The following is a 23,238-nucleotide window of genomic DNA, read 5'->3' as shown; positions in this document are numbered from 1 at the left end:
TTAATAATAAAAAGTTTCATTTTAAACTGCATTTTGTTTTCAGTTGTGTTGTCAATGACTCATATTTAAATTTGTTTGATGATCTGAAACATTTAAGTGTGACAAAAAAAAAAAGAAATCAGGAAGGGGGCAAACACTTTTTCACACAACTGTATATAGTTTCCGTAAGCGTATTGTCACGGTTGTTTTCTGTCTTCCTTCTCCCCCAATTTCAGATCAAAAATCGCAATAAAAGTGTTGTAACCCTTCGATTAGTTCCAGTTCCACTCTCCATGTCGCTTAGGTTGCAGTTGTTCATTAGCGACAACGGACGCTAACAAGCGAAATAGTTGACCAGCGTCATGGATTCTCACCTTGTTGACTCACCAGAAAACACTGCCAATTTCATGATTGTCACTACACAGAAGCATAAACCGTCTGGAGCCACAGCGGAAGGATAAAAGAGCAGTGGGCTGCAGACCCCTGCTCTAAGACATGCATTCAACTAAAGTCAGCTTTGAGTCAACTCATATAAAAATAGCTTTTAATGGGTCAGTTAGGTCCTACGGATGTGGTGGCCACATTGGGCGCGGAATTCTCTGATTGTGTACCAGATGACTAACTCCAGCCCTTTATGGGCTCCTATGAAAAAGTTGAGGCAGTGAAACAAGAGAAACTCCCACTCATTTATGTGGTTATCACTTCTTTATTTTTTTAAGAGAAAACCAAGCATTGATTCTACCATTTATCCATACAAAACCCCAGAATTCAACAGCGTAAATGTGTCATTATGTGTGAATTGGACAACATGTGTTTGATGGCTTCAGTGATCATTGCGGTTAACAACAATGTGTACACACTTAAAATACACTCTAATCAAAGACAACTGCAACATGGAAACTTCTTCTAAATTAAACCAATTATCTCATTACATTAATAAAATAAAATTACACTAATTTTAATCTGCTATGGGAAGTTAAATAATGAATTATTACTGTATAGTTAATAATTCTAAGTATCAAAATTTCCTATAAGAAACAAGACAGACAAATGTAATAGATACAAGTTAATAATGAGTTTTCATATTTGCTCCTCGTTGCTTTTGGCACATGAGTTTCATGTCCTCATGTCGATCGCTAAAGGATACCGAAAAGAAAAAAAGGGAAAGCATACTCCAGCTAGCCATACTCTTATGGCATACTCCATCAGTCCAGAGAAGCGTGTGTGTGATGGATTTTTGTACTGTGTGATGTGTGTTGCAAGTTGCATGTGCAAGTGTGGGCGGCCGGGATGGCATCTTTACGACCACACACGCACAAGGCTTGGAATCTGAGAGGAAAAAGAATCACTCTTGGCTGCAAATCATCCAGCGCTCGTCCACCCCCTTTCTTCTGTGAGCATCTAACAGATCCCAATGACGTCTCCGTATGAAAAGAAATACATGATTGAGTACAAGCTTCGAGATCCACCTTTAAATCACCGAATCAATCAATCAGAGGTTGTGCTGGATCCCCGTTGACCCACCTGAAAGTCAGAGCTCCACCTTACTGAGACATTTTTGACAATTTTATGCAGCTTCCACAAAGCCAAGTCCATAAAGGCATGCTTGGATGAGTTTGGTGGGGAAGAACCCGAGAGCCCCTAACCTCAACCTCATCAAACACCTTTGAGATGAACGAGATCTTGAGCCAGCCGGCCCACTCTCAGAGCCAACATCTGACCTCACAAATGTGCTCTATTTTGACATAATATCCAGGTGTCCCTATATTATTGTCTACATGATTTCCATGAGTGATGGTAACATTAGCAGTGGTACAGGTTTATTTAGAAAATAGCTGCAGACCAGGGGTGTCCGAACTTCTTTCACCGAGGTCGGGGGGGCCACTTTGATATTTTTTTCAGAGGTTATATATGAAACATCTCAGCTTTGTGTTATTAGTATCAACAACAACCATCTTTTTTTTCCCATTTTTGCCATTGCTTTTCGTATTTTTCTTGTTTAATTGTATAAAGAACGAGCTGGCCCCCAGGCCGCACTTTGGACGCCCCTGCTGTAGATGACATCTGCATAGCTTGCTTCCATATTCCGTATAAGCAAAACAACTAGAAGCTCACCAACCTACTGTTGTCATTCACGACCTCCTGTCTGCGTCTCAATGATGTTGGTATTTTGGAGGCTGTGCTAATCAGCAGAAGTTGCTGACTTTCCAGCCTTTACATCACCTCAACCTCGAGTCTGCTTTTGAAACGGATCCTGACTGCTTTGCTTGTCTTCCGCCTCTGTGTACCGTCACCTACCTGCAACTCCAGGTGGTGACTGAAAGGGATCGAGATCCCGTGTGTTTGTTTTGAGTTGAAAGGAGCGGAAGGGAGGAATCAGAGAAGAAAAGGAAGTTGAAGGAATGGTGACTTCAACCAAAAAGGAAATGGAGGAAGAATGTGACTATGTAGAAGTAGAGAGGGTGGAGGAGGACTGGGCTGGTGGTTAAAGAAGAGAATGAGGATGCAAACTCTGGATTTTCATAGCCTGGGGGGCACTCGGCCTCAAAGCAGCGGATGGAGGCATCTTCATTGCCATAGTTGGCCCAGTACTCTTCTGCGTCGAGCTTTGGGAGCGCCACCTCGGCTTCTGATAGTTCATACTTTGGAGATTCGAATGGGGTTTTGGGAAGATACTGCGACTTTCCTCCTGTAAAAGGGAATGCCTTCACTGTCTCTGTGTTCTTCTGGTACAAGGCTTTGGAGGAAGAGGCGGGCTTATGCTTAGAGAACCACCAGCGGGTCTTGGTGCTGAAGGTGGTCGTGGTGGTACCAGCCAGAGAACCAGGGTCAGGCATGGGGCAAAGGGCAAAGTCCAGCTCCCGGAGGAATCTGAGGTCCTGCCCGCGACGCTGGGATGGCGACAAGCATAGCAGCTCAGAGGAGGAGATACGAGCCTTACGGAACCACTCCCACAGGGGACGGGCCTCGCAACCACAGGACCAGGGGTTGCCATTGAGGCGGAGGAACTGAATGCCCTGGGTGTCTTTCATGGCCTGTCCTGGCAGCTCAGCCAGCGAGTTGTTGAACAGGTAAAGAATAGTCAGGCGGCCGAGATCGCGGAAAGCGCGACGGTTCACCTGCCTGATTCGATTGTCGTGGAGGAGCAGTCGGTCCAGATTGACCAAGCCTCGAAACACATTCTCAGACAGGGCACGGATACGGTTCCCGTGGAGGAACAGATGGGTGAGGTTGACCAGATCTGAGAACAGGTCATCCTGCAAAATGTGGAGTTGATTGTCCTAGAAAAATGTCAAAACATAATGTAAGGAAAAAGGTATTTTCCACCCTGTCACCAAAATCACCTCTCTCTAGCTTCTTTCCATAAACAATCTAATCAAGTGTCAAGCCATATGTATTGTTTTGATTATTCATTAGCAGGATCGTGCTACAGTTTCGAGAAAATTCGTAGAGGGGTGGTGCATGGGCCAAGGAAGAACCTTTTAAAAGGATCTGGATAAAGGTTGCATGTCCATGTTTCTTTCTTCCTGGGCCGGGAAGCAGCCTGCTAACTAACGAGCGGATACTATCAACAAATCAGGCAATATGTGCCAAGGCAATATGGCGCAATGTCATTTTGTGATGCCAGCGCATAGTTACTGTTACCGAGGATCCTCAGCTAGCGTGTTTTTTGGTTAACGTCTCAAATTTACACCACAATGTTGCCTCGGTTTGCGTGCATTCTCCAGTTAGCGTGCAATATGGCGTTCGTCTTGTCAGGCCAACTGTTCTTAATGTTTTTTAAAATTTTTTTAATATAAAACATTCTTCCTTTTTCAAGTCCAATAGGCTAGTTAAACAAAATGGCAGCCCGAACCGGAAGATATGGCGCCCGTCTATGATGTTATCAGCGGCTGACTCTCAAAAATGTAAACACAAAAAAAGGATAGTTTTGCAATTATAGATTTACATGCATAAAACAATTCTAAATGCTTATAAATGACAAATGAAAGGGATAAATGAACATTTAAAGTTACTTTTACCTTCATTGAAGACGTAACCGTTCCCAAAGACATGATGTGGCAGCGAGATCAACCTTCCTGTTTTCAGTCATGTCAAGAATCACATCTTTAATGAAGATGTTCATTTATCCTTTTCATTCTTCATTTATACTGCATGTATTTATATGCATTGGAAATTGGTTTCTGCATGTAAAACTACTGTATAAAAATGTGATTTGTGTTAACATTTGGGAACATATTAAATGGATGTACATGATTCCTTATAGGAAAATGTGATTTGGTTAACACCCGTTTCGGATAGAGTTGTACCTTCTGGAACAAATGAATGACACTAACCAAGGTTCCAAAGTATATCAAATATTACATCTAAAAATATCTGTCAGATTTCTCCAAAAGGTGAATAGTTTTGCTTTATTTTAGTTTAACATTTCTTTATGCTTGTAGGTTTCGGAATATTACTTCTCTTTTAATTTAACATGTTGTGTTTACTTCATGGCTTAACAACACATTTCTGCATTGCACTGGAAAATACGTTTCAAACTCATCAAAGGATGTGGACATGGAGTATCTACTGTAGGGGTGTCACGAGACAGTTCACGAGACGCAGTGATACACGAGATTGGGTCTACAAGAACAAGGTGAGATTTTAAGAAAGAACAAAAAAATATCAAAAAAAATATATGACAATATATTGCAATCTACTAATATAATTTATACTATGTGACACTCTTCTGTGTGTACGACCCCCGCCGGCCCCCGCCTCCACCCACAGACACAAAGAGACTGTGTGACTGAAAAGGGCTCACTCCGTTCATGCCATTGCTCTATGGAACAAACGTGCAAAGGTGCTGAAACCAATGCAGAGTGAATCCTCTTCCTGCCTGTTTGGAGGCGGGAGACGAGGAAAACAGACACGCATGCACATGGCAATATATTTATTATAAATATATATAATAATCAAGTTCATTTTCATTTATTGTGTGATTTATTTATTTATTTATTATCGTCCCAGTGCTCGCGCCCACGAGACATTTTTTTTCTGAACGAGAAATCTTGTTCCATTTTAATCTTGCGAGGTCTTGTGACACCCCTAATCTACTGTACACATGACTCACAAAATTTTGGGATATTCTGCTTTCGGGTGAAATTTCAGGATGAGCCAAAAATGCACTATAACCTTTACAGCTTTTGGAGCTTTTGGATGGACATATCCAATTGTTCAAGCTTTTACTTACTTTTGCACAATTTGCCGTTTTCTGGACAAGTGCGACTAGTCACAGTCAGGCTATGACTCTTCCAGTCTCTCTGTTGCAACCCGCTGATGACATTTTGTGACACTCTAAGCTCAGTGGCCACTTCCCTCTGGGAACAGCCTGTTGGAAGCCTCGCAAAAGGTACTGCTGATCAATTTTTCGGTGTTGTCTTGGTCTAACGATGAAGAGGACCGTTTCAATAGCAATTGAAGCAGGAAATGTATTGGTCCGATCATGGATCACACACCTTGTTGAACCGCAAGTTGTGCAAAAAGTACCGAATCACTGAACAATTCGACATGCACAGTCAAACGTTTAGAGAAGGTAAAGCCAAATATCCCAATTATTTTTGTGAGCAGTGAACTGTATATGATAAGGGATTCTCTTTGTGTGCTGACACAGTGTAGAGATGCAGCCTTCACCTGCAAGTAGAGAAACTGCAAACTGTACAGCTTGTGGAAGAGGTCATGGGGTAACACAGCCAACTTGCAACGGTGCATGTGCAAGCTCTGCAGCTTCTCCAAACCCCTGAATGCTCCACCTTCAAGGCGCCGAAGTGAGGGGTTATCACCCAGGTCCAGCTCCTCCAGAACCCTGAGGTTACTGAAGGCCCCGGCCTCAATCCATGTGATGTTATTACCATAAAGCCAAAGCACCTGGAGGACGACAGATGAAGACATGCGAGTTTGTCCTCCAAACAGATGCAGTACAACGGTCACACATCGACTTTTACCTGCGTCTCAAAGCCAAAGGAGTCAGCACGGAGCTCCGTGATGCGATTGTTTTGCAGAAACACACGTTGCGAGTCATAGGGCACGCCGGCCGGTACGATGGTGAGGTTCTGGGACTGGCAGCTGACCGTCATGGGTGTAGGGTAACACACACAAAGCCTGGGGCATGGCGCCACACTGCTGGGCTTCACTACCACCAGCCACAGGATCAGCCACAGCGACAGTCCACCTGAGAAAGACACACAAAAAAATGAAGTCCTTGGACAGTGTGGACGCAACATTAGGAGGTGTCCATTTCAACTCTTGGCCTCATTCTTTTGTTTCCTGTGGAGCCTTTTGCTGTGGATTCTTTGCTTGTGCCCTCATTCATGACTTGTTTCCTAAGCCTTATGCATAATTAACTGATTACATGGCAGAAATCATTCAAGCGTTCAGATCTACTTGATCACCTAACACAAGGTGCTCTGGCTACTTACATAACTGCACATGATCAGCAGTGCAGAGCAAACAATGAAATAAAAAAGAAAAAAAATCACAACACCTTGAAATAAAAGGTTTCATACTGTGATTACAACAGGGATGTTCTGGAAAAGATACTTCCCAGTGAAGAGTTTGCAAGAGGACACACGTAAACAGCAGTAACTGGACCCGGATCAGTTTCGCTCCTTCTCAATTAGCCCCCGGTTTCTTTGGCACAGCTCATATGACGGTACACACACAAAAAAGGACCACCGCGGTAAAAGTAGACGCATTAAATGATAATGAACTTCCCATTCATGTGCCTTACGCAAGATTTTCCAATGGCTCACCTCCTGACCTCTCAACAAGTTGGCGCATTATCTACGCCGGACCTTCAGGAGAACACGAGACGTGGATTACAAGTGGAATAAGATACCGATCTGAAATCTTGCTTAGTCTTTACTTACTGCACAGTATCAAGCGATCAGTCTTCAAACTGTCTTCAGTGTGGGTTGGATATATTTTCAGAAAGGTACAGCTACATTTAATGAGCTGTTGGAACATTTCTTGCGTTTTGCATGAGTTTTCTCTGGGTACTCCAGCTTCTTCCTACATCCATGTTAGGCTAAATTGTTGTTTGCCTATGAGATTGAGTGGTATCCACTGGATACTATCCAGTCCAAGTCAGCTGGGATAGGCTCCAGCTCACCCATGACCATAATGTGGACAGGTGGCATGGAAAAGTTGCACAATGTAATGAGATCCTACTATTATCCATATAATAGACTTGTTATTGTGGACAAACAAGCAACAAATTGAAATGGCTCTCATTCGATTCCAGTGTGCAATGATTTAATTGAGATCTTGCACAAATTTGAGACAGCAAATTAATAATCAATTTGAAAAAACTTACGTGCATGTGTTGTTTGTCCTAGCGCTTGCAAAATAAAAACAGCAACAACAGCGCATTAGCATGCAAACTCACTTTTGAAGTTGTGGGATGTTCTGCTGGAGCTCCTCACAGTCCAACAGGTCTCCATCGCGAGCCAAAGCCGAAAGCGAGTTAGCTTGCGCGGCGAGAGATTGCCTGCTTGCTGCTATCTCTGCTGACCTTCAGCTCTGGAGACAGAGTCTATATGTCTTGCCTTCAGGGGAGTGGAACTGGGGAGTCCCGCTAGCTGTTTATACTTGCGGCCGCTTGTCGCCCACATGCGTAGGCAGAGAGGATCCTCACATACGTCAGCCTGGGAGGAGGGATGACAGGCGCCGGAGGAAGGGCCAAGAAAGGTATTGGACTGGCGAGGTCTTTACATTACCTAAAAATACAGCACCAATAATGGCAGTGGCGCCTGTACATCAAAACAGACTGACGTAGGAAGTATACAGGAAAATTACGGTCTTCTTTTGGGCTTTTCAAAACAAAGTTTAATGGCCAATTTATTTTTCAACAACGTAGTAAACAACATAGACAACATGTAGTCTATTTCTTCAATGTAACAACTTCATAATTGATTTTTAAACATCGCTAGCTAGCAACATATATTTTTTTGCTAGCAATACTTCCGGGTGTTGTCACGTGTTTGTGCTGCCATTTGTTGCCAAGCCGGATTCATGGGGCACAATCACCTGTTTGTTTTGAATTCTAGTTTCACGGTGTATCCTACCACAGAATTCCTTAAAGGAAAACAACACTTTAAAAAAAGCATCCACAATACTTATCTGAGACATAAACACACACGTCTTTCTCTTTTCTGTCAGTTCTAAAGAAAAAAAAACAGCTAAACAGAAGCAGCTCATTAGTGCACGTAATGGGACACACCTATTGCGCTGACAAAGGCCACTGTTAAAAGACCTCCAAAAACTGACAACAACGTTTTATGGTTTCATATACATGCTGTGACCATGTAGTAATACTGTATAGTAAAACTATAGTAAAATAACTATAGTAACTATAGTATAGTAAAACTAATAATGTATAGTAATACTTACAGTATTTTGCCGTATTTTTGGTCATTTAAGCATTAGCGGAACTTTCTTCCTAGGCGCATTGATTTTCACATAACAGCATAGTTAACTCACTAAAGCGTTAACTTTTCCAAACTCAAAAATAAAAACACAGCAGCAGTGGCGACAGCTCCACTATGTAGTGTTATTGTGAGCGTGGCGCTGACGCTCTGTGAGCAAGTTTGTGGTGAATCTAGTCGCTGTGCCAGTGCTGATGTGGTGAGGTGTCACTACGTCAGTAACGTAGTTCTTTGGCGTAACAACCCTAATAACAATAATAACAATGTCACTGTAGCTTGGTTAATATACAGGTCACATTATGCGTTGTTGGCAGGTTTTGGAGAAGAAAATAACACCATTCACTTTATTTGAAAAGTAATATACAACGAAATATAATTGACTCTGATCTGCTCGTCGCATCCATGCTAATGAGCCAAACCATTTGTGTGTTCGTGCGGGGCGAAGTCGGTTGCTTTGTCTTTTCAGATTAAACGACAAACAGGAAACGACTAAATGAATTTGGCTTCACACTCAAAATGTCTCATTTTATGTAGGCCATGTTGGAAAGGAGCCGACTTGGCTGCATATACAAATAACAGATGGCCATGGGAGGAAACCCCAGCTGGCCCTGCTACACATTTTTATTCACAATAATAAAATATTCAAAAATGTTATTTACCATATGAGCCATTCATGTTCCTTTACAGCTTTGATATCCGGCTGTGGAGCAAAGTGATGGAACACAGCTACAGACAAACTGATGGTGTGGAAAAACACACATTGTGCATCCATTCATTGCATTGTACACTTTAAACCTAGTAATACTCCTTGTTATTATTATTATTGTTGTCATCGTTTGTTAATGTTCTCCTTGTTAGTCATATTTGTCTGCGAGCTTTCTGGAAGAGGTGCAAAGGGCATGCAGACTGGATGTGGGAGTCAGCTGAGGGCGTTACTCACTAATTGGTTTTCTCCCCCCACCACTACACGGGTCAAGGTCAGTGTCATCATGATACACATCATCTGTTCCCAGTGTTTCTCACAGGACAGCAGTCTATTTGTGGCGAGGGGCTGCGGGGGTGGGGGTCTGAAAAGACATCATCGTCTATTTGCATAATTGGCCAAGTAAGTGGCAAGTAATTTTTCTGGATGCGCGGTAGACCAAAAGTGAGCAATGTTGTTGTTATGAGCCGCCTGCAAGTGCTTTTAGATGGGGGTGGGAGGTTGATATGTGCTTTCATGTTAGAGTCTCCAAGAGTGTCTAATAAGACCAGAAAAAGTCACTAGATGTATCGCTAGTTGTTTTTTGAAACTCTAGAGGGGGCCTGAATACCCGCTAAATATAGTGCTAAAGTAGCTAAGGTGCGTCACCTGCTGTACGGAGTAGGAACGACAAGCTACGTTCACAGACAGTCCCATTATAATGTGTTTATAAGCCGGGGCGAACAGATAGCGTCAAATACTGTATATATGATTGTATGGGAAACATTGTACATACTCATCAAAGTCCAGTTTGCAAGTGCAGAGCATGCAAGGTGCACGCCTGTAATCACAGTTCTTGCTGGTTGGAGGACGCATGTTGTCCTTATCACTACATTGCCATTGTCAAGTAGTCACCATGGATGCAGTGGGACAACTTCAGATGTGTTATTGTGAGATTTCTTGACAATATTTCGTGGCCCTGGGGTAAATGCCCCAGACCCCAAGGGGTGTAGGAGGGGGAGTTCTGTGTTCAATGCATGTGTGTGTGTGTGTGTAAAGACCATACAACATTATGTATCACCATCCATTTATGATACATCTTCTCACATCGTCTGCTGTGTCACAAGTGAATCACAGGCACACTGGCATTTGAACTGGTGTAAGCACAGCATGTTCATAGGATCTGTCCTGCTGCTGTAAATGTGTCACCGTTTCTGGCTGTAACCATCTCGCGCACATGCAAAGACGCGCACGGCTGAAGGCCTTCTGTGTGCTTCTGTACTGTACATCAGGCCAGTGAAGGGACAAACCTCTCGAACAGATGCCTGCCAAGTCATTGTATGGGGTCTGCAAATAACGCTTGTCACACTGAATGGACGTATTTAAACTGATTGTTCTATTGATTTCTCCACGCATACTGTATGCCTGTGCCGCACATCTTACTACAGTCATAGCAGCTCTCCTCAGGCCATGTCCACAAGCACACAACGGTGTCTTGTATGCTTGTGGTTATAGCAGTGTACTCACTTGTGTTGCCTGTTTTGACAATAACATGTTTAGTCGGTAAATCCATACTGTTATACACGCTGTACAATGACTACTGTAAACTATATCTAAGTTTAATTTCTGTAATAAGACTCAGTGTTGTGAGGCACTGGTTTTAGTTACACCCCATCCTCAGAAGGCTACCGTAACCGCAAACGTGCATCCAGAGTCTCTGTTTTGCTGTATATTGTTGAATAGTTAAAAGAATCAGATGAAATGTGGGCGAGCATGCCATAGCAAGGTCCAACAAGTCTTCCAAATGAATCATTTGATATTTAGTTTCAGTGTAAGTGAACTCTATTTTTTTTCGCACCGATTGTAACCTACTTCATCCATCCCACAGCATCATAGCACCCCTAATATCCTTTTTAACTTCATTGTTCCAAACATGTGTGAGAAAAGTAAGTTTCACACCCCCTGTATCATGCCCACAACATAAGGTGGTATGTTTGGGTTGAGTATGGAATCTTTGTCATGAGTGTGTGTCAGTTGGATGCCTCCTGATGCAAATGAATTTTGAATGCCGTTCGTAGCAATCCATTGTGGCTTGTATGTACAAACTTGTAAACACATTTGCAGTTTTTTATTTTCCTTTGTGGTCCTTTAAATGTCAAAATACATTTCTTTCTTTTGTTTTTTTAAACAAGATAATACAAAATTCATTTCACCTCATGATGTGGACTTGCCACGTTTGTTCCTCACTGTGGCCGTTAGGTGGCAGAGCTGAGTCGTGCCAGTTGACTTTGCACTACTCCGTTGAAGGTGCAGCAGTTGGCATGTAGATGCAGTTGGTGCACCGACGACAGCTCATGCTAGTGTGTAAACAGGATATTTGTTCCCATGGTATCACCTGCGCAAAATACTTTTTTTTTTTTTTAACACGCCTGAATTACATTTTGTGACCACTGAATATCCATAATACTTTGAGAGACAAACATGACTCAGCTACACTCCTGATACAAAAACATTTGTGCTATGTAGCTATGGTGTTGCTAACATAGGAGTAAGGGACACATAATAAGAATCCAACGCTGCAGGGTACCTAAATATCACAAGGCCTCCACTGTGTTAAGTTGTACAGTAACCTAGTCTTAAGAGTTGAATCAATTACACATACGGTCTTGGAAAAAAATATTAGAGCACCCTTGTTTCTTCAGTTTATTGATCCATGTTAATGTCTGGTACAACTAAAGGTACCATGAAGATAACGAATATAGCTCTTAAGAGTTTACTTTAAGAGCTGGTATTTAACAACTTCCATGATTTTCTTGATAATAACCAAAATCACTTAAGTTCTTACATGAATAGCTATAACATTGTACTGCCAAACATTTTACTCTCATGAGCTGTTTTTGTTGTCATTGTTTTTTATATTTGTCCAAACAAAGGTACCTTTAGTTGTATCAGGCATTACAATGAACAAGAAACTGAAGAAACAAGGGTGGTCTCATCATTTTTTCCATGACGGTAAACAGTGATAGACTTTTCGATAGATGTGATAGATTTTTTTTTTTTTTTTCACAGAAGGAAGCTTCCAGGTTCAATCTTGAAAGCTTTCTGCTTTGTCTTGCATCACTGATGTTTTGCAGCACCTCTGTGTAAAAACCTTATGTGTGTATACTCCTGCATTGGATAAGTAGCATATTACACCGTATACTGGGCCCGCACAAAGCATTCTGACTACACTTGTAATTATAAGCACCAACAGTATTAATGTAACAGTGTCTGTGTCAGCATCACTGGTAACTGAGTATGTCGTCACTGGTCTAATTTTACTGCTATTTAAGATGGTTCTTAGCTCGCCGAGACGCAAGACTTCGACAGTGCAAAAAGACAGACAAGGGGTGGATGAAGGCGAGCAGCATGAGCACTGTCAGAGCCACGTTCACCTGCAGACACACAAATGGATGGGCATTTATCGTAGATGAGTATAGATGATCACAATATGAATATCCTCAGGTGGTCTTGTACTCACATATAAAGGATCTCCGTGCAGAACCGACTTTACAAAGGCAAAGCAGGCGTACTGCAGTAAAGAGAAGATTGCGGAAACCGCCATGACGAGGCCGTACAGCTTCCCAAAGTGACGTGATGGGAAACTAAACATGCACAAAAAACAGGAAAAACAGATAAACAAAGGGAACATTATGTCAACAGTATGATGATTATTAAGGAGACATAATAAACAGTGGCGGAGTCAGACATTTTTCATTGGGGTGGCCGAGGTGAGACCATTACTCACATAGAGGTGGCAATAAATTGATACCTGAATTGTCTAGATGGCAAGTGGGGTGGCCGGAGAGTGACCAGGAGTGGCCACGGCCACTACTGGCCACTGCTTTTGGACCATCTATTAGAGCAATTAATAGCTGAGCAGTGTGCCGAGGACATGTTTTCAATGCATACTTTCTGGATTCTGCTCCCTATCATGGTCGCCAAACCCACGCAGGGCATGATACGGAATACCGGTCGGCACTCCTGTTTTAACTCTGGACTCCTTGGTTTACATGCCCACTCATGCTGCTACAGGGAGCTTCCATTATTAACACATTTATGTGCTGAATCACGCTTCAGAATTGAAGTCAAAGTCAACATAGTGAGAAAACTCGACCAAAAGCGACCAAAGTAATCCTGGACAATTTATACCTACCGCTTGCAGTTCATGCAAGACGCGGTTTTATTGACAGCCGCGCCACACGGGAAGTCGTTTACTGCAGTGAGACTCGTCCAAGTTAAGATGAACTAATGTCCTGCACCACAGGGCCACGTTTGTCAAAATTGTCTCCCAGGCGTAGGGGTGGCCGTAGCTCCCCCGCTGACAATAATCACAGAGCAAATAGTAGAATAGCATTTAGTAAAGAGCAGGCTGAGTGCCTTATCAGGGCACGAGCACAAAAGGTGCAAAGACTTGGAATCGCTTACTTTCTTCTTCCTTCTTCTCCTTCCTAAGCAACATTATTATTATTATTTAGGCATCCAAATCATGTATATGCAGTACTTTAGGGAATCCCCTTCACAAGCAGCCCCCGGTGAGCAAAATATTAGTGCTTGCCAACAGCGTGTCCGAGGCCAAGTCCACATGCTCACCATCATAGGCCAAAATCCAAGAGTCTTGGCTGGAAAGATGCACAGGCAGTCGGCCATATTGGTTTGCACTTAACCTTTTCTGGGGGTTGTACCGGAACTAACTCCTCCTAGGTAATTGTTTGTTTTTCTAACCACATTGTGGCAAGCAGCAGTTCTGCAATGCAGAACGAGGTAGTTGTTTTTCCTTAAAATGTGAAAGACAGCCATCTAACTCATGGTGCAAGGTAAAATGTTATCGCTAAAACACAACACAAACAACCACCTTAACTCAACGACACACATCATAAGGTGTAGTAAATGGAGGATGAGGGTACGATATCATTTTAATTCTGTTCATCAGGACTCAAATGGCAAAAAGAGAATAAAATAATCGAATGAAGCGTTGTGTTTTTGTTTGTTTGCAAGCAGGCTACTCTCTGGTTCGTGGGCAATGATGTAAAATGTCAGACCAGCAATAGCTTGAGAAAAATAAAGAAAACATTTTTTTCAAACCTCCGGAGCCAACATTAGTTATGTTGAAATACAAAATGAAATGATTTTTACATCCTGTGGTGAGCATATGCTCCAGGAAGTCCATTATTCATGGAGCAGGGGAACCGTATTATACTCTCGCATGGGGGCCTCACTGTGCCACACTTTGAAAACCTCTGGTATACACAGCTGGGACTCAACCGTTTGCATTCTGGGTGAGGAGATTGGATTCATTGTAAAAATAGAAAATAAAGAAAACAAATGGTATAGTTCACTCACGCCACACTGAGGAAAGCTGCGTTTCCACCGTACAGGAAGGAGCGATTGAGTACTTGCACAACGAAGGTGAAGTACTGAAGGGGCAAGAGTGGCGTGGCGGCACAAATGGAGAACACCAACGCCATCACCGATGTCAGGAAGAGAGACAGAACTGTGGAATTCAGATCTGCTTCTTCTTCACTCATTCCTACACAGACAACAACAAAAAGTGAAGTTCTTATTCATGCTAATTTGCATTTTGATTTATCAGCGTTGTCGTGTCATATCATCAACAAGCAAACAGTGGGGACTACAGTAGTTTGATGCCTGAATAATCTGCCTGCGGCATATCCAGCTCGCTCCTTCTCATGTAATTCCTTGTTGTGTGTTTAGCCATTAGGTTCTGCTCTTTGTCGCCGCTGACAAATTATTGTTACACTTTGAGAGTAATTGGCCAGCTGCTGCTGTTAGTCACGGCTGGCAAATTATTGTTGCATTTCATCAATGAGTGACCAAGCAGACTGACCAAGATCTGTGCATCTGAGGTAGCGTCAGAGCTGGGACGACACTGGAAATGGTGCATGGCGGAATGGCAGAACAGTGCTGTGAAGTTTCGCACTTGACACGCACGTCCCCTCTGCCATTGTTTTGTTGAAAGCAAGTGTTGCTGTGTAAAAGGACACACGGTTGAGGCAATTTTCTTCCTTTGCTGCATGGGTTCTGTGTAAAAGGCCACGGTGGATACACTGTTAAATAATGACAGGTGCCACCTTCTACAATAGAAATGATCTGAATGACTCAAAATAATCCACAAACTCGGGGAAATTGCTGTAGACCAGTATACACGTGCCCTTTAGTGGACATAGGACTGTGATTTGGATCTTACGTGGATGGTGTTGTGCATTTGTGTCGCTTCAGTTTGGAGGTTGAGCTGCATCACGGAACAGTGAGACAGTTACTGCACTGTAACAGTTAACGCTAAATGACTCGTTGAATTACTGTATTTCTCTGGACCAGGGGTGTTCCATCGAGGGCCACATACTGAAAAATGAAAGAATGCAACGGCCACTTTTAATAGTTTGTAACTTATGCTAAGAAGTTATATATATTTCAAGAAAAAACTGCATCTCCGCTCTGTCATATACTTTAGGTGAAAAAGCACATTTTTGGTATGAACTTCGATCTTTTTTCTCATTTATGTTGTTTTTTTCAAATTTTCCAACTATTTCAACTTTCTCCTCGTAATATTATGACTTTATTCCCATAATATTAGAACTTTTTCCCAACCTAATTTTCCAATAATACAACTTTTTTGTTTCTCATCATACTACGACTTAAAAAATATAAATATATATATATATTTTATATTTCAGCTCCTTTGTGAATATAATGACATTATTTTCCCTCGTAATATTACAAGTTTATTCTTGTAAAATTGTCACTTTTTTCTCTTAATATTTTGACTTTATTCTCATAACATTATAAAATCATTACATTTCCAAAAATTACAATTTTATTTTGTTTTGTTTGTTTCTCATCATATATAAATATATCTCTTTTCTTTAATAATTCATCTTCATACTACTAAAATTACGTTATTTGTCCTCATAATATTACAATGTTATTCTCATGAAAATGACAATTTTTTCTTGTTGACATTACAACTTAGTTCCGCTTAATATTTGTATTTTGACTTTGTTCTTGTAAAATTACTGCTGAATTTTTAAAGCTTTCTTGTTAAATTATATATGTAGAATGTGCTGCGGGCCAGTTAAAAAACAGCCGTGGGCCGCAAATGACCCCCGGGCTGCACTTTGGACACTCCAGCTCTGGGCGGTGTATTTGTTCTATGTTTTCTACCCTGACCCATGATGAACCCTCTGGTCAAAATCGGCCTTCGGTCTGTCCTCCTACTGTTGTTATCATCAGTTAATTTTTAATTCCAGGTACACTAGTGATACGTACATATACTGTACAGTACATATACTACAGTTGATGTGCTTGTGGTTGCTTACCTTCCACCTGGGGTTTGCGCTTGTGTCTGTCCATGATGAGGCCATTCCATGGCGCACACAGGACCCCACACAGTTGGGTGAAAGCAAAGGCGTTGAGGTACTGGCTCACTGCAAACACAACATGTTTTTGATATGTTTCAGTTATATGAAGTCACAGAATGTGGAATCTGTCTCGCCACGATAAAACATCAGTACCATCAAGTACCGTGTAGGCATGTTTGTGTGTTGCATTCCAGTTACATTCCACTGCAGTATTTTACCTGCGAGATGGGAGGATGAAACAATTTTGTCTTTTATAAACAGGACAGGGTGTGGTGTGTTTATACCGAGTGAGGGCTCTCCATCACTTAGCTCCAGCAGCGTGGAGTTGAGGGTGCCAATGAACAGATAATGCCTCAACTGGATCACAGCCAACCAAAGTAGATGCCATAAGAACAGTCTGGACAGAATACACTCAAGGAAGCTTTTTTCTTAGAGAGACAAGGAGAATGCAGAGATTTGGAAATCGTTATTTTTCTCTACATACAGTAGAGACCACATAGATGGATGGATGCATAGATGGCAACGTGAGGCCAAAACAGTTTGCTATCTGCAGTTGCACACACCTTGTTTTAGAGGCGCATGGCTGGCAAATTGCTCTTCCTCTGCTATTGCCTCAAAACTCATATTTGACTGTTTGGAAGGCCTTAGTTCGCTGCAGGATAGCCTGAGGTCAGATGTCACAATACATTGTTTATACGGTATGCCATGGTTTACTTACTACAGCATATGCAATAATGGCTATGGAAATAAATAGCCATTTTTGCATATACTGTAAATCATGACAAATGTATCCACTTTGGATTTCATACCCGTATGTGTAGTGATCAGGCAGAGGGTATGGTATAAAAGTTCTGGGAAAAAGGAAGACAGTCCTGAGCACGTGAAGGATGCTGCAGGCAGACAGGAACAGGAAACTGGTGTGGAAACAAGTCCCAGACTCGTAGAGCAACTACAGGACAAAATGAAGATCATCATTATAAGTAAAAGGCGGTGTTTAGTTGACAAATTAGGGACAATTTCCTACTGTTTGAGACTCACCTTGATGATTAGGAAGAGTGCTGAGGAAGAGTCAAAGGCCCCATTGTAAAGCGTGATGACGGTGGAACGCTGAGCGCCGAAAAGATTACCCACCTTCAAGGAGGAGGAGGTGAATAGATTGTAAATGTTGAGTGTACCCTTCATCCTTTCCGTTTCACTACTAGTCATAAATTACAGTACAGAATGCTGTGCATTCTCAAATTAAACTAAATCATTGTATGTCACGTTCCACGTTTGCCTTTCTATTTTGTACCAGGCCGTAGTCAACCACGAAACAGCGATCATTTTATAAATTCATTCATTTTTGAAAACCCGCAATAGCGTGATGTAGCGAGGGACAACTGTATAGTAATTACCCATTCTGACATTTCTACCTCTAATTCACAATCTCTTTTCAAGCAAATAACATAGATTACAGTTACACCATAGAAGTGCTTCTCAAATAGTGGGGGACACGGTGAATTGTCGGGGGGGGTGCGAGAGACAGGGAGGACTTTGAATATTAGTGCAGACCTGCCAACATGAATGACTCTTGAATACGCTTGTATGCTTCATTGCTCTCCGTATTGTTACATTTTGCTGGTTTCAGTTTCTAGGTCTGTCTGGACAGGACAGATAAATAAATACATATAATCAGTTTCTCAATAGTGTTTCAAATCGGGGGCGGGGGCACGAAAATATTTCCATCCCCGAATGGGGACATTGCAGAAAATAATTGAGAACCACTGCGCTAAGGAAACAATATTAGCAGTATTTTTAACCACAGATGCTGTTTATAAAAAGACTAGATTTACGAGTATGTCTGCTTTATTCTCAATGAACAAATTCATTATTTGAATTAGGGACACACCCTTTTGAGCTGAGGTGGTTCATGTGAAGTGAGCAAGCATCTCTTTTGTTTGGCTTCATGTGAGAGTTGTGCATTTAGCAAGTGTATGTTAAATAACACAATATCACACAAACTGCTTCAAACCAAGAACCATGATCTTTACTTTAGGATAAATGAAATCTATTTTGAAGCAACATGAAATAAATGAGCTCGATCAACGTAACTGTTATTGTTCAATTGTTCAAACTATTATTATTATTATTTTTCATTGTACCGTGTGTTGAGAATGTCTTGTCCAAAACTCTGTTATGCTGTTGTTTTGGCCAGGTCACTCTTGGAAAAGAGATTCTTGGATGTGAATGGTAGATTTTTTTTTTGACGTGTTGCCATGTCAATGTAATCTTCCCAGTGTCACATACACACTATTAGCAATAGGGCTGTGTTTTGGCCAATCAGACAACAGATTCGCTCTCTCAGGGCCAGCTACCTGGCTCACAGTGACATCAGCACTTATCCGTCCTCTGATTGGTTGATCAGAGCAAAACTGTTCAACAATCCAAGTTGGTTCCACAATGGCTATCTGAGGAGGAGGAAATTGATATCTCTGGTCAGCAGATGTATTTAACGTAAGATGTTTTATATTTTTGTCATGTTATTAGTAGGGCTGTCAAATGATTAAATCAGATTAATCACAGTTTCGGGGTTTGAAACCTTCCCATGGCAAATATTTGCAAATATTATATTTGCTTTTTGGTACTGGTTCTCATGGCTATCATGGTAAAAAAAATTGAATGGATTGCCCGTTCCTGTATAAATATCTGCACATCTCCAAGTGAAAAGAGGCCTGCAGTTAATTAAAGTCCACCGTGGAAAGATGAAGGTGAGAAATTCTGTGCGTGAGCAACATTTGTTGAAAACATTGTGGACAGATTACAATGCAGAACTTGCGCTGCTTCTGGATTTCCTGTTTCTTTTAAATCATCATCATTTTAAACCATCTGCTCCTCAAGGTCACAATTTAGAGAACCATTCTTTTTTGTGCGATCCAGCTTATATGGTTATAGCGCTGCATGGTTATGCGATAAACATCCCTTCCCTGATAAGACCTGATAATGTACAGTGAAAAGATGTGTTAATAATAACCTGCATGTTGGTCATGAGCAGCATGATTCCACCCACAGCTATGAAGGACATAGCTGGGAAAAGCAGGCTGGATAGAGCTGTTGCAAACCAAAAAAAAAAGAGAGCTAAATGAGCATCCACACCTACAGTACATGTTGTAAGAGCGCAGTCAAAAACAGTTGTGTGTTTACCTGAACTTGAGAAGGCCACCATCAATGTACCCGTGGTGTGGAAACCTCTGGTGTAAACAAACATATCGCATTAGGAGACATGGTGGTTAAATGAGTAGAGGCGTTAATTGGAGCATTTACGGTATGTACAGTAATTGTGTCTGTCTTACGAGACGGGTTAAGAACTGTTGGGGCTTCATGTGCTTGGGACAAGACATGTACAGGTTTTTGTAAAGTACATGAGCGCTCTCAGACCATGTCCAAATATTGTTTTTGCATACCTGCTTCATGCCTCGACCACCTCCTTGGACCTTTTGTTTGACTTTAATTTCTTTTTCCCACCCTAACAACTCAATCCCTGCAACTCATCAAGCCCAGCTATTTGCATTCCTTGGCCTTCCTCTTTTAGTGGAAACATATGTTGTCTCCTGTGCCAGTTTTTTTTTTGGTGTTTGGGATAATTCCATGCTGGGATGTTTGTGTTTATATTGCATAATAGTTGTAGCAGAATAGCCAAATATGTTTCCCTTGATGTTAACTGATAAAACCTTTCAACCTTTGAATTTGCTTTTATTGCTCTGACTTTTTTTCAGCAAATCCCTTTCCCCATAAAACATTGTGTGATAGCGTCCACCTTTGGAATGCTTTCTAGATTCCTGTTGAGGTCTTTGCTGCATGGAGAGATTAAGATGCCCTTATGAAAACTGCTCTGGCCTTTCTCGCTACTTTGCTACTTGTACTTCGTACAGTGGATATAGGAAGTCAACACACACGGGAAGAAAACCTTTAGACCAGGCTCAATTTTTCCATGGGTTTCCCAAAGAATGCTTGAAAATGGCTTTCATCAAGCACTGTCACTAAGTGATAACTTAACCCTTAACTTAAGTGATAACTGTCACTTAAGTTATCACTAAGTGATAACTTAACCCTTAACTTAAGTGATAACTGTCACTTAAGTTATCACTTAGTGACAGTGGGAATGCTTATCTGTTTGTGATTCAGCCCAAAGTCAGCCGGGATAAGCTCTAGCGTCCCTGCAACCCTGAACGGGATAAGCGATAAAGAAAACTAATGGTTGGTTTGCTGAAGCCGTGATTTAAACTTTTGCTTTTTGTCCACAATTGCAAATGGTTTGGGCTTCATGGTGGGCAGGTTAACAGTTCCAAATACCAGTCAACTTTGGCCCCAAAACTTTGGATCTGTGCTAGAAAGCGGATGCTGAAGAGGAATTTGACCTTTCAGCATGACAGCAACCCCAAACATACATCTAAAACTGCTTTTGGAAGGAACAGTGATCAAGTCAGGTGTACCATGCTGATAGACTCCAACCCAAAAGGAGTGAATGGTCAAGAGGTGTTTTTGCTTCATGGCAACCATGATTTTTTCAACCAATCTTCCTCAAATTTTACAGACATGTGGTTGTCAGTCCCGTAAAGGCGTGTGCCAAATTCTGTGGTGATTTGGCTAAACACCCAATGTTACAGTGGATGTTTTGTGTGAGAAATTTCAAGTCATGTCTATTTCAGATTTAAATGAATGTACTGATTTAAGCCCCACCCATTTCCAGTTAAACCACGGCCACTTCTGTTTATCCCCCGCCCACTCCGAGTACAGATACGGATACAGATAATTTAGATGGATCAATAGATACCGATACCAATACAGATAGTGGTGTACTCGCTCATCCCTAGTGATCGTTATGTCATTTCCAGCAAGACAAAACATCTTCCCACAGAATCAGCCTCTTTGAATGCATCTATTAACATCCTATCAGGTTTAAGAACAAACAACAAGGGTGTGGATTATGTTTTTGAGCACTGACTAAATCATGAATGCTATATTAGCACTCTTTTTTTTTAGACTGGTCTTCTTTAAAAAAATAAAACAATTCATAAAGAAATTCATTGTATTTGTCAAATCTAACTGAGAGTTACATTGTTAAACTGACATTTTATTTGGTAAACACTAAACATTGCTTAGAACTTGCAAGGACTTGAAAATTTCAAGCCTATGACTTGACCTGTCTTGTCTTGACCTGACTTGACTTGGACTTGCAGTTTTTGATGCTGCATTTCATGTATCCCACTTGTGACTTTATCTGCTCTCTTTTAGTGACGTCACTCTCTTTTTTTTGTTACAGGGTTTGTCAAGTTGTACTCACATTCCCAAGAATCGAGTCACCGTGGTGCCCAAGTGGTCGAAGATGAAGCCACTGGCCAGAGTAAGGAAATTATTCATGAAGGATGCAATGGTGAAGACCAGAGAGAACTGTTCATCCTGTCCACTGCAATCTGACACAAACAAACACAAATTAAGGCGTTTAGAAGTTGTAGCACGTTTCACATGTTTCTTCTAATGATTCAACCAGAATTCAAGGTTACAGTGGAGATAAGCAAACTGACCTAAGACCTGTGAGCCATTGATTCCTGTGGTGTTGACGCACAGGGAGCCGAAGTAGCCCTCATTCTTGAGGACAAAAACAAGTGAAGCCCACCCAAATATGATGCCTGCAAAACACAGACACTCCACCAGGCCCGTGATGAAGGTGAGGCCTCGTCGCACCCACAACAGGTTCTGAGAGTCTACCATGGTGCCAGCTTCTGTCATCATGCACACACACTGTGTTCACACCTGGCCTCCTCACTGCCAAAACCGCAGATGGAAGTACAGTAATTGAACTGCACCTTTTCAATCCATTTCCACACACACACAGAAAAAATGTAGCCTATTAGGTCCAATAATTATTTTTTTTAATAACAAATAAACTGACATTGTAACAACATAAAAAAAAAGTAATACTGACCTTTGATGCTCACGTTTCTACCTTGGAGTCTCTCACATCTCTGTTCTCCTGACTCACGCACTTCCTTTTAAATAGTCAAACTCCTCCTTCCTCTTTCCCTCTCTCTCTTCTCCTTTTCCTCCTTCCTTCGTAACCCTGTGCAAAAGGAAGACCCATCTCCTCCTTGGTGAGTGGAAAAAAAACAAAACACAAATGCTAATGAAGCTAGAATGAAAATGCTGGAAGGGCTGCAACACTTGCTCAGCCAGAAAAAAGATCGTGTTACCTAAACAACAGAAAAAAAAACATGGGGGGAGGGCTGACTGAAAACAGGCCCAGTTGTATGTCATAAAAAAAGCGTCTTTGAAGCACTCATTGTCTTTGCTGCTGCATCACATTATTCTGAAACCTCACCACAAAATATGTAATTATTTGCAATTTATTATGCTTTAGTATCCCCAAATGGGAAATTATATTGACTTTTAAAATTATTTCTATAAATATATTTTATTATTATTACTTTTTTTTTAGCCATTCATTGTAATAATTACTTTAAAATTTTAAGAATGAATTTTATTTTTTGTCATTTGTCATATTTCTTTCTGTACCCTTTGCTGCTATTCTGGCGATTTTTTGAATCCTGTGCAGTGTGCGCTGATGCCGTAAAATCTTTTAACATTTCATCTTTTCGAAGCATATTTTATTGCTGCTGTATAAATGATTTGGGGTGGGAGAAAATCAGTGTTTTGC

The 23,238-nt window shown here is 41.4% G+C and overlaps 2 protein-coding genes and 1 long non-coding RNA gene across 3 annotated transcripts; 1 reads left to right on the top strand and 2 right to left on the bottom strand.

Moving 5' to 3' along the window:
- Positions 1-686: 686 nt before the first annotated feature.
- LOC129190247 (reticulon-4 receptor-like 2) lies at positions 687-7,746 on the bottom strand. Its single transcript, XM_054792773.1, has 4 exons — positions 7,409-7,746; positions 5,967-6,193; positions 5,656-5,889; positions 687-3,260 (listed from the first exon to the last, which is right to left on the bottom strand). Exons 1-4 carry the CDS (start codon positions 7,461-7,463, stop codon positions 2,391-2,393), a joined length of 1,386 nt encoding a protein of 461 aa, XP_054648748.1. The 5' UTR covers positions 7,464-7,746; the 3' UTR covers positions 687-2,390.
- On the top strand, positions 7,422-22,568 carry LOC129190248 (uncharacterized). Its single transcript, XR_008572964.1, has 3 exons — positions 7,422-7,710; positions 21,847-21,927; positions 22,075-22,568. It is a non-coding gene; the product is annotated as an uncharacterized LOC129190248 (long non-coding RNA).
- slc43a3b (solute carrier family 43 member 3b) lies at positions 12,173-22,683 on the bottom strand. Its single transcript, XM_054792772.1, has 13 exons — positions 22,510-22,683; positions 22,109-22,390; positions 21,868-21,997; positions 19,728-19,774; positions 19,558-19,634; positions 17,586-17,678; positions 17,357-17,496; positions 17,111-17,211; positions 16,832-16,975; positions 16,506-16,613; positions 14,512-14,698; positions 12,650-12,773; positions 12,173-12,563 (listed from the first exon to the last, which is right to left on the bottom strand). The coding sequence occupies exons 2-13, from the start codon at positions 22,314-22,316 to the stop codon at positions 12,453-12,455; spliced, it is 1,470 nt and encodes a 489-aa protein (XP_054648747.1). The 5' UTR covers positions 22,317-22,390; positions 22,510-22,683; the 3' UTR covers positions 12,173-12,452.
- Between the last annotated feature and the right edge of the window lie 555 nt (positions 22,684-23,238).

This window comes from Dunckerocampus dactyliophorus, chromosome 11 (assembly GCF_027744805.1).
Source record: "Dunckerocampus dactyliophorus isolate RoL2022-P2 chromosome 11, RoL_Ddac_1.1, whole genome shotgun sequence".
Taxonomy (NCBI): domain Eukaryota; kingdom Metazoa; phylum Chordata; class Actinopteri; order Syngnathiformes; family Syngnathidae; genus Dunckerocampus; species Dunckerocampus dactyliophorus.
Note: the sequence above shows the minus strand (reverse complement) of the source record. Positions and strands in the feature narration are given on the sequence as shown.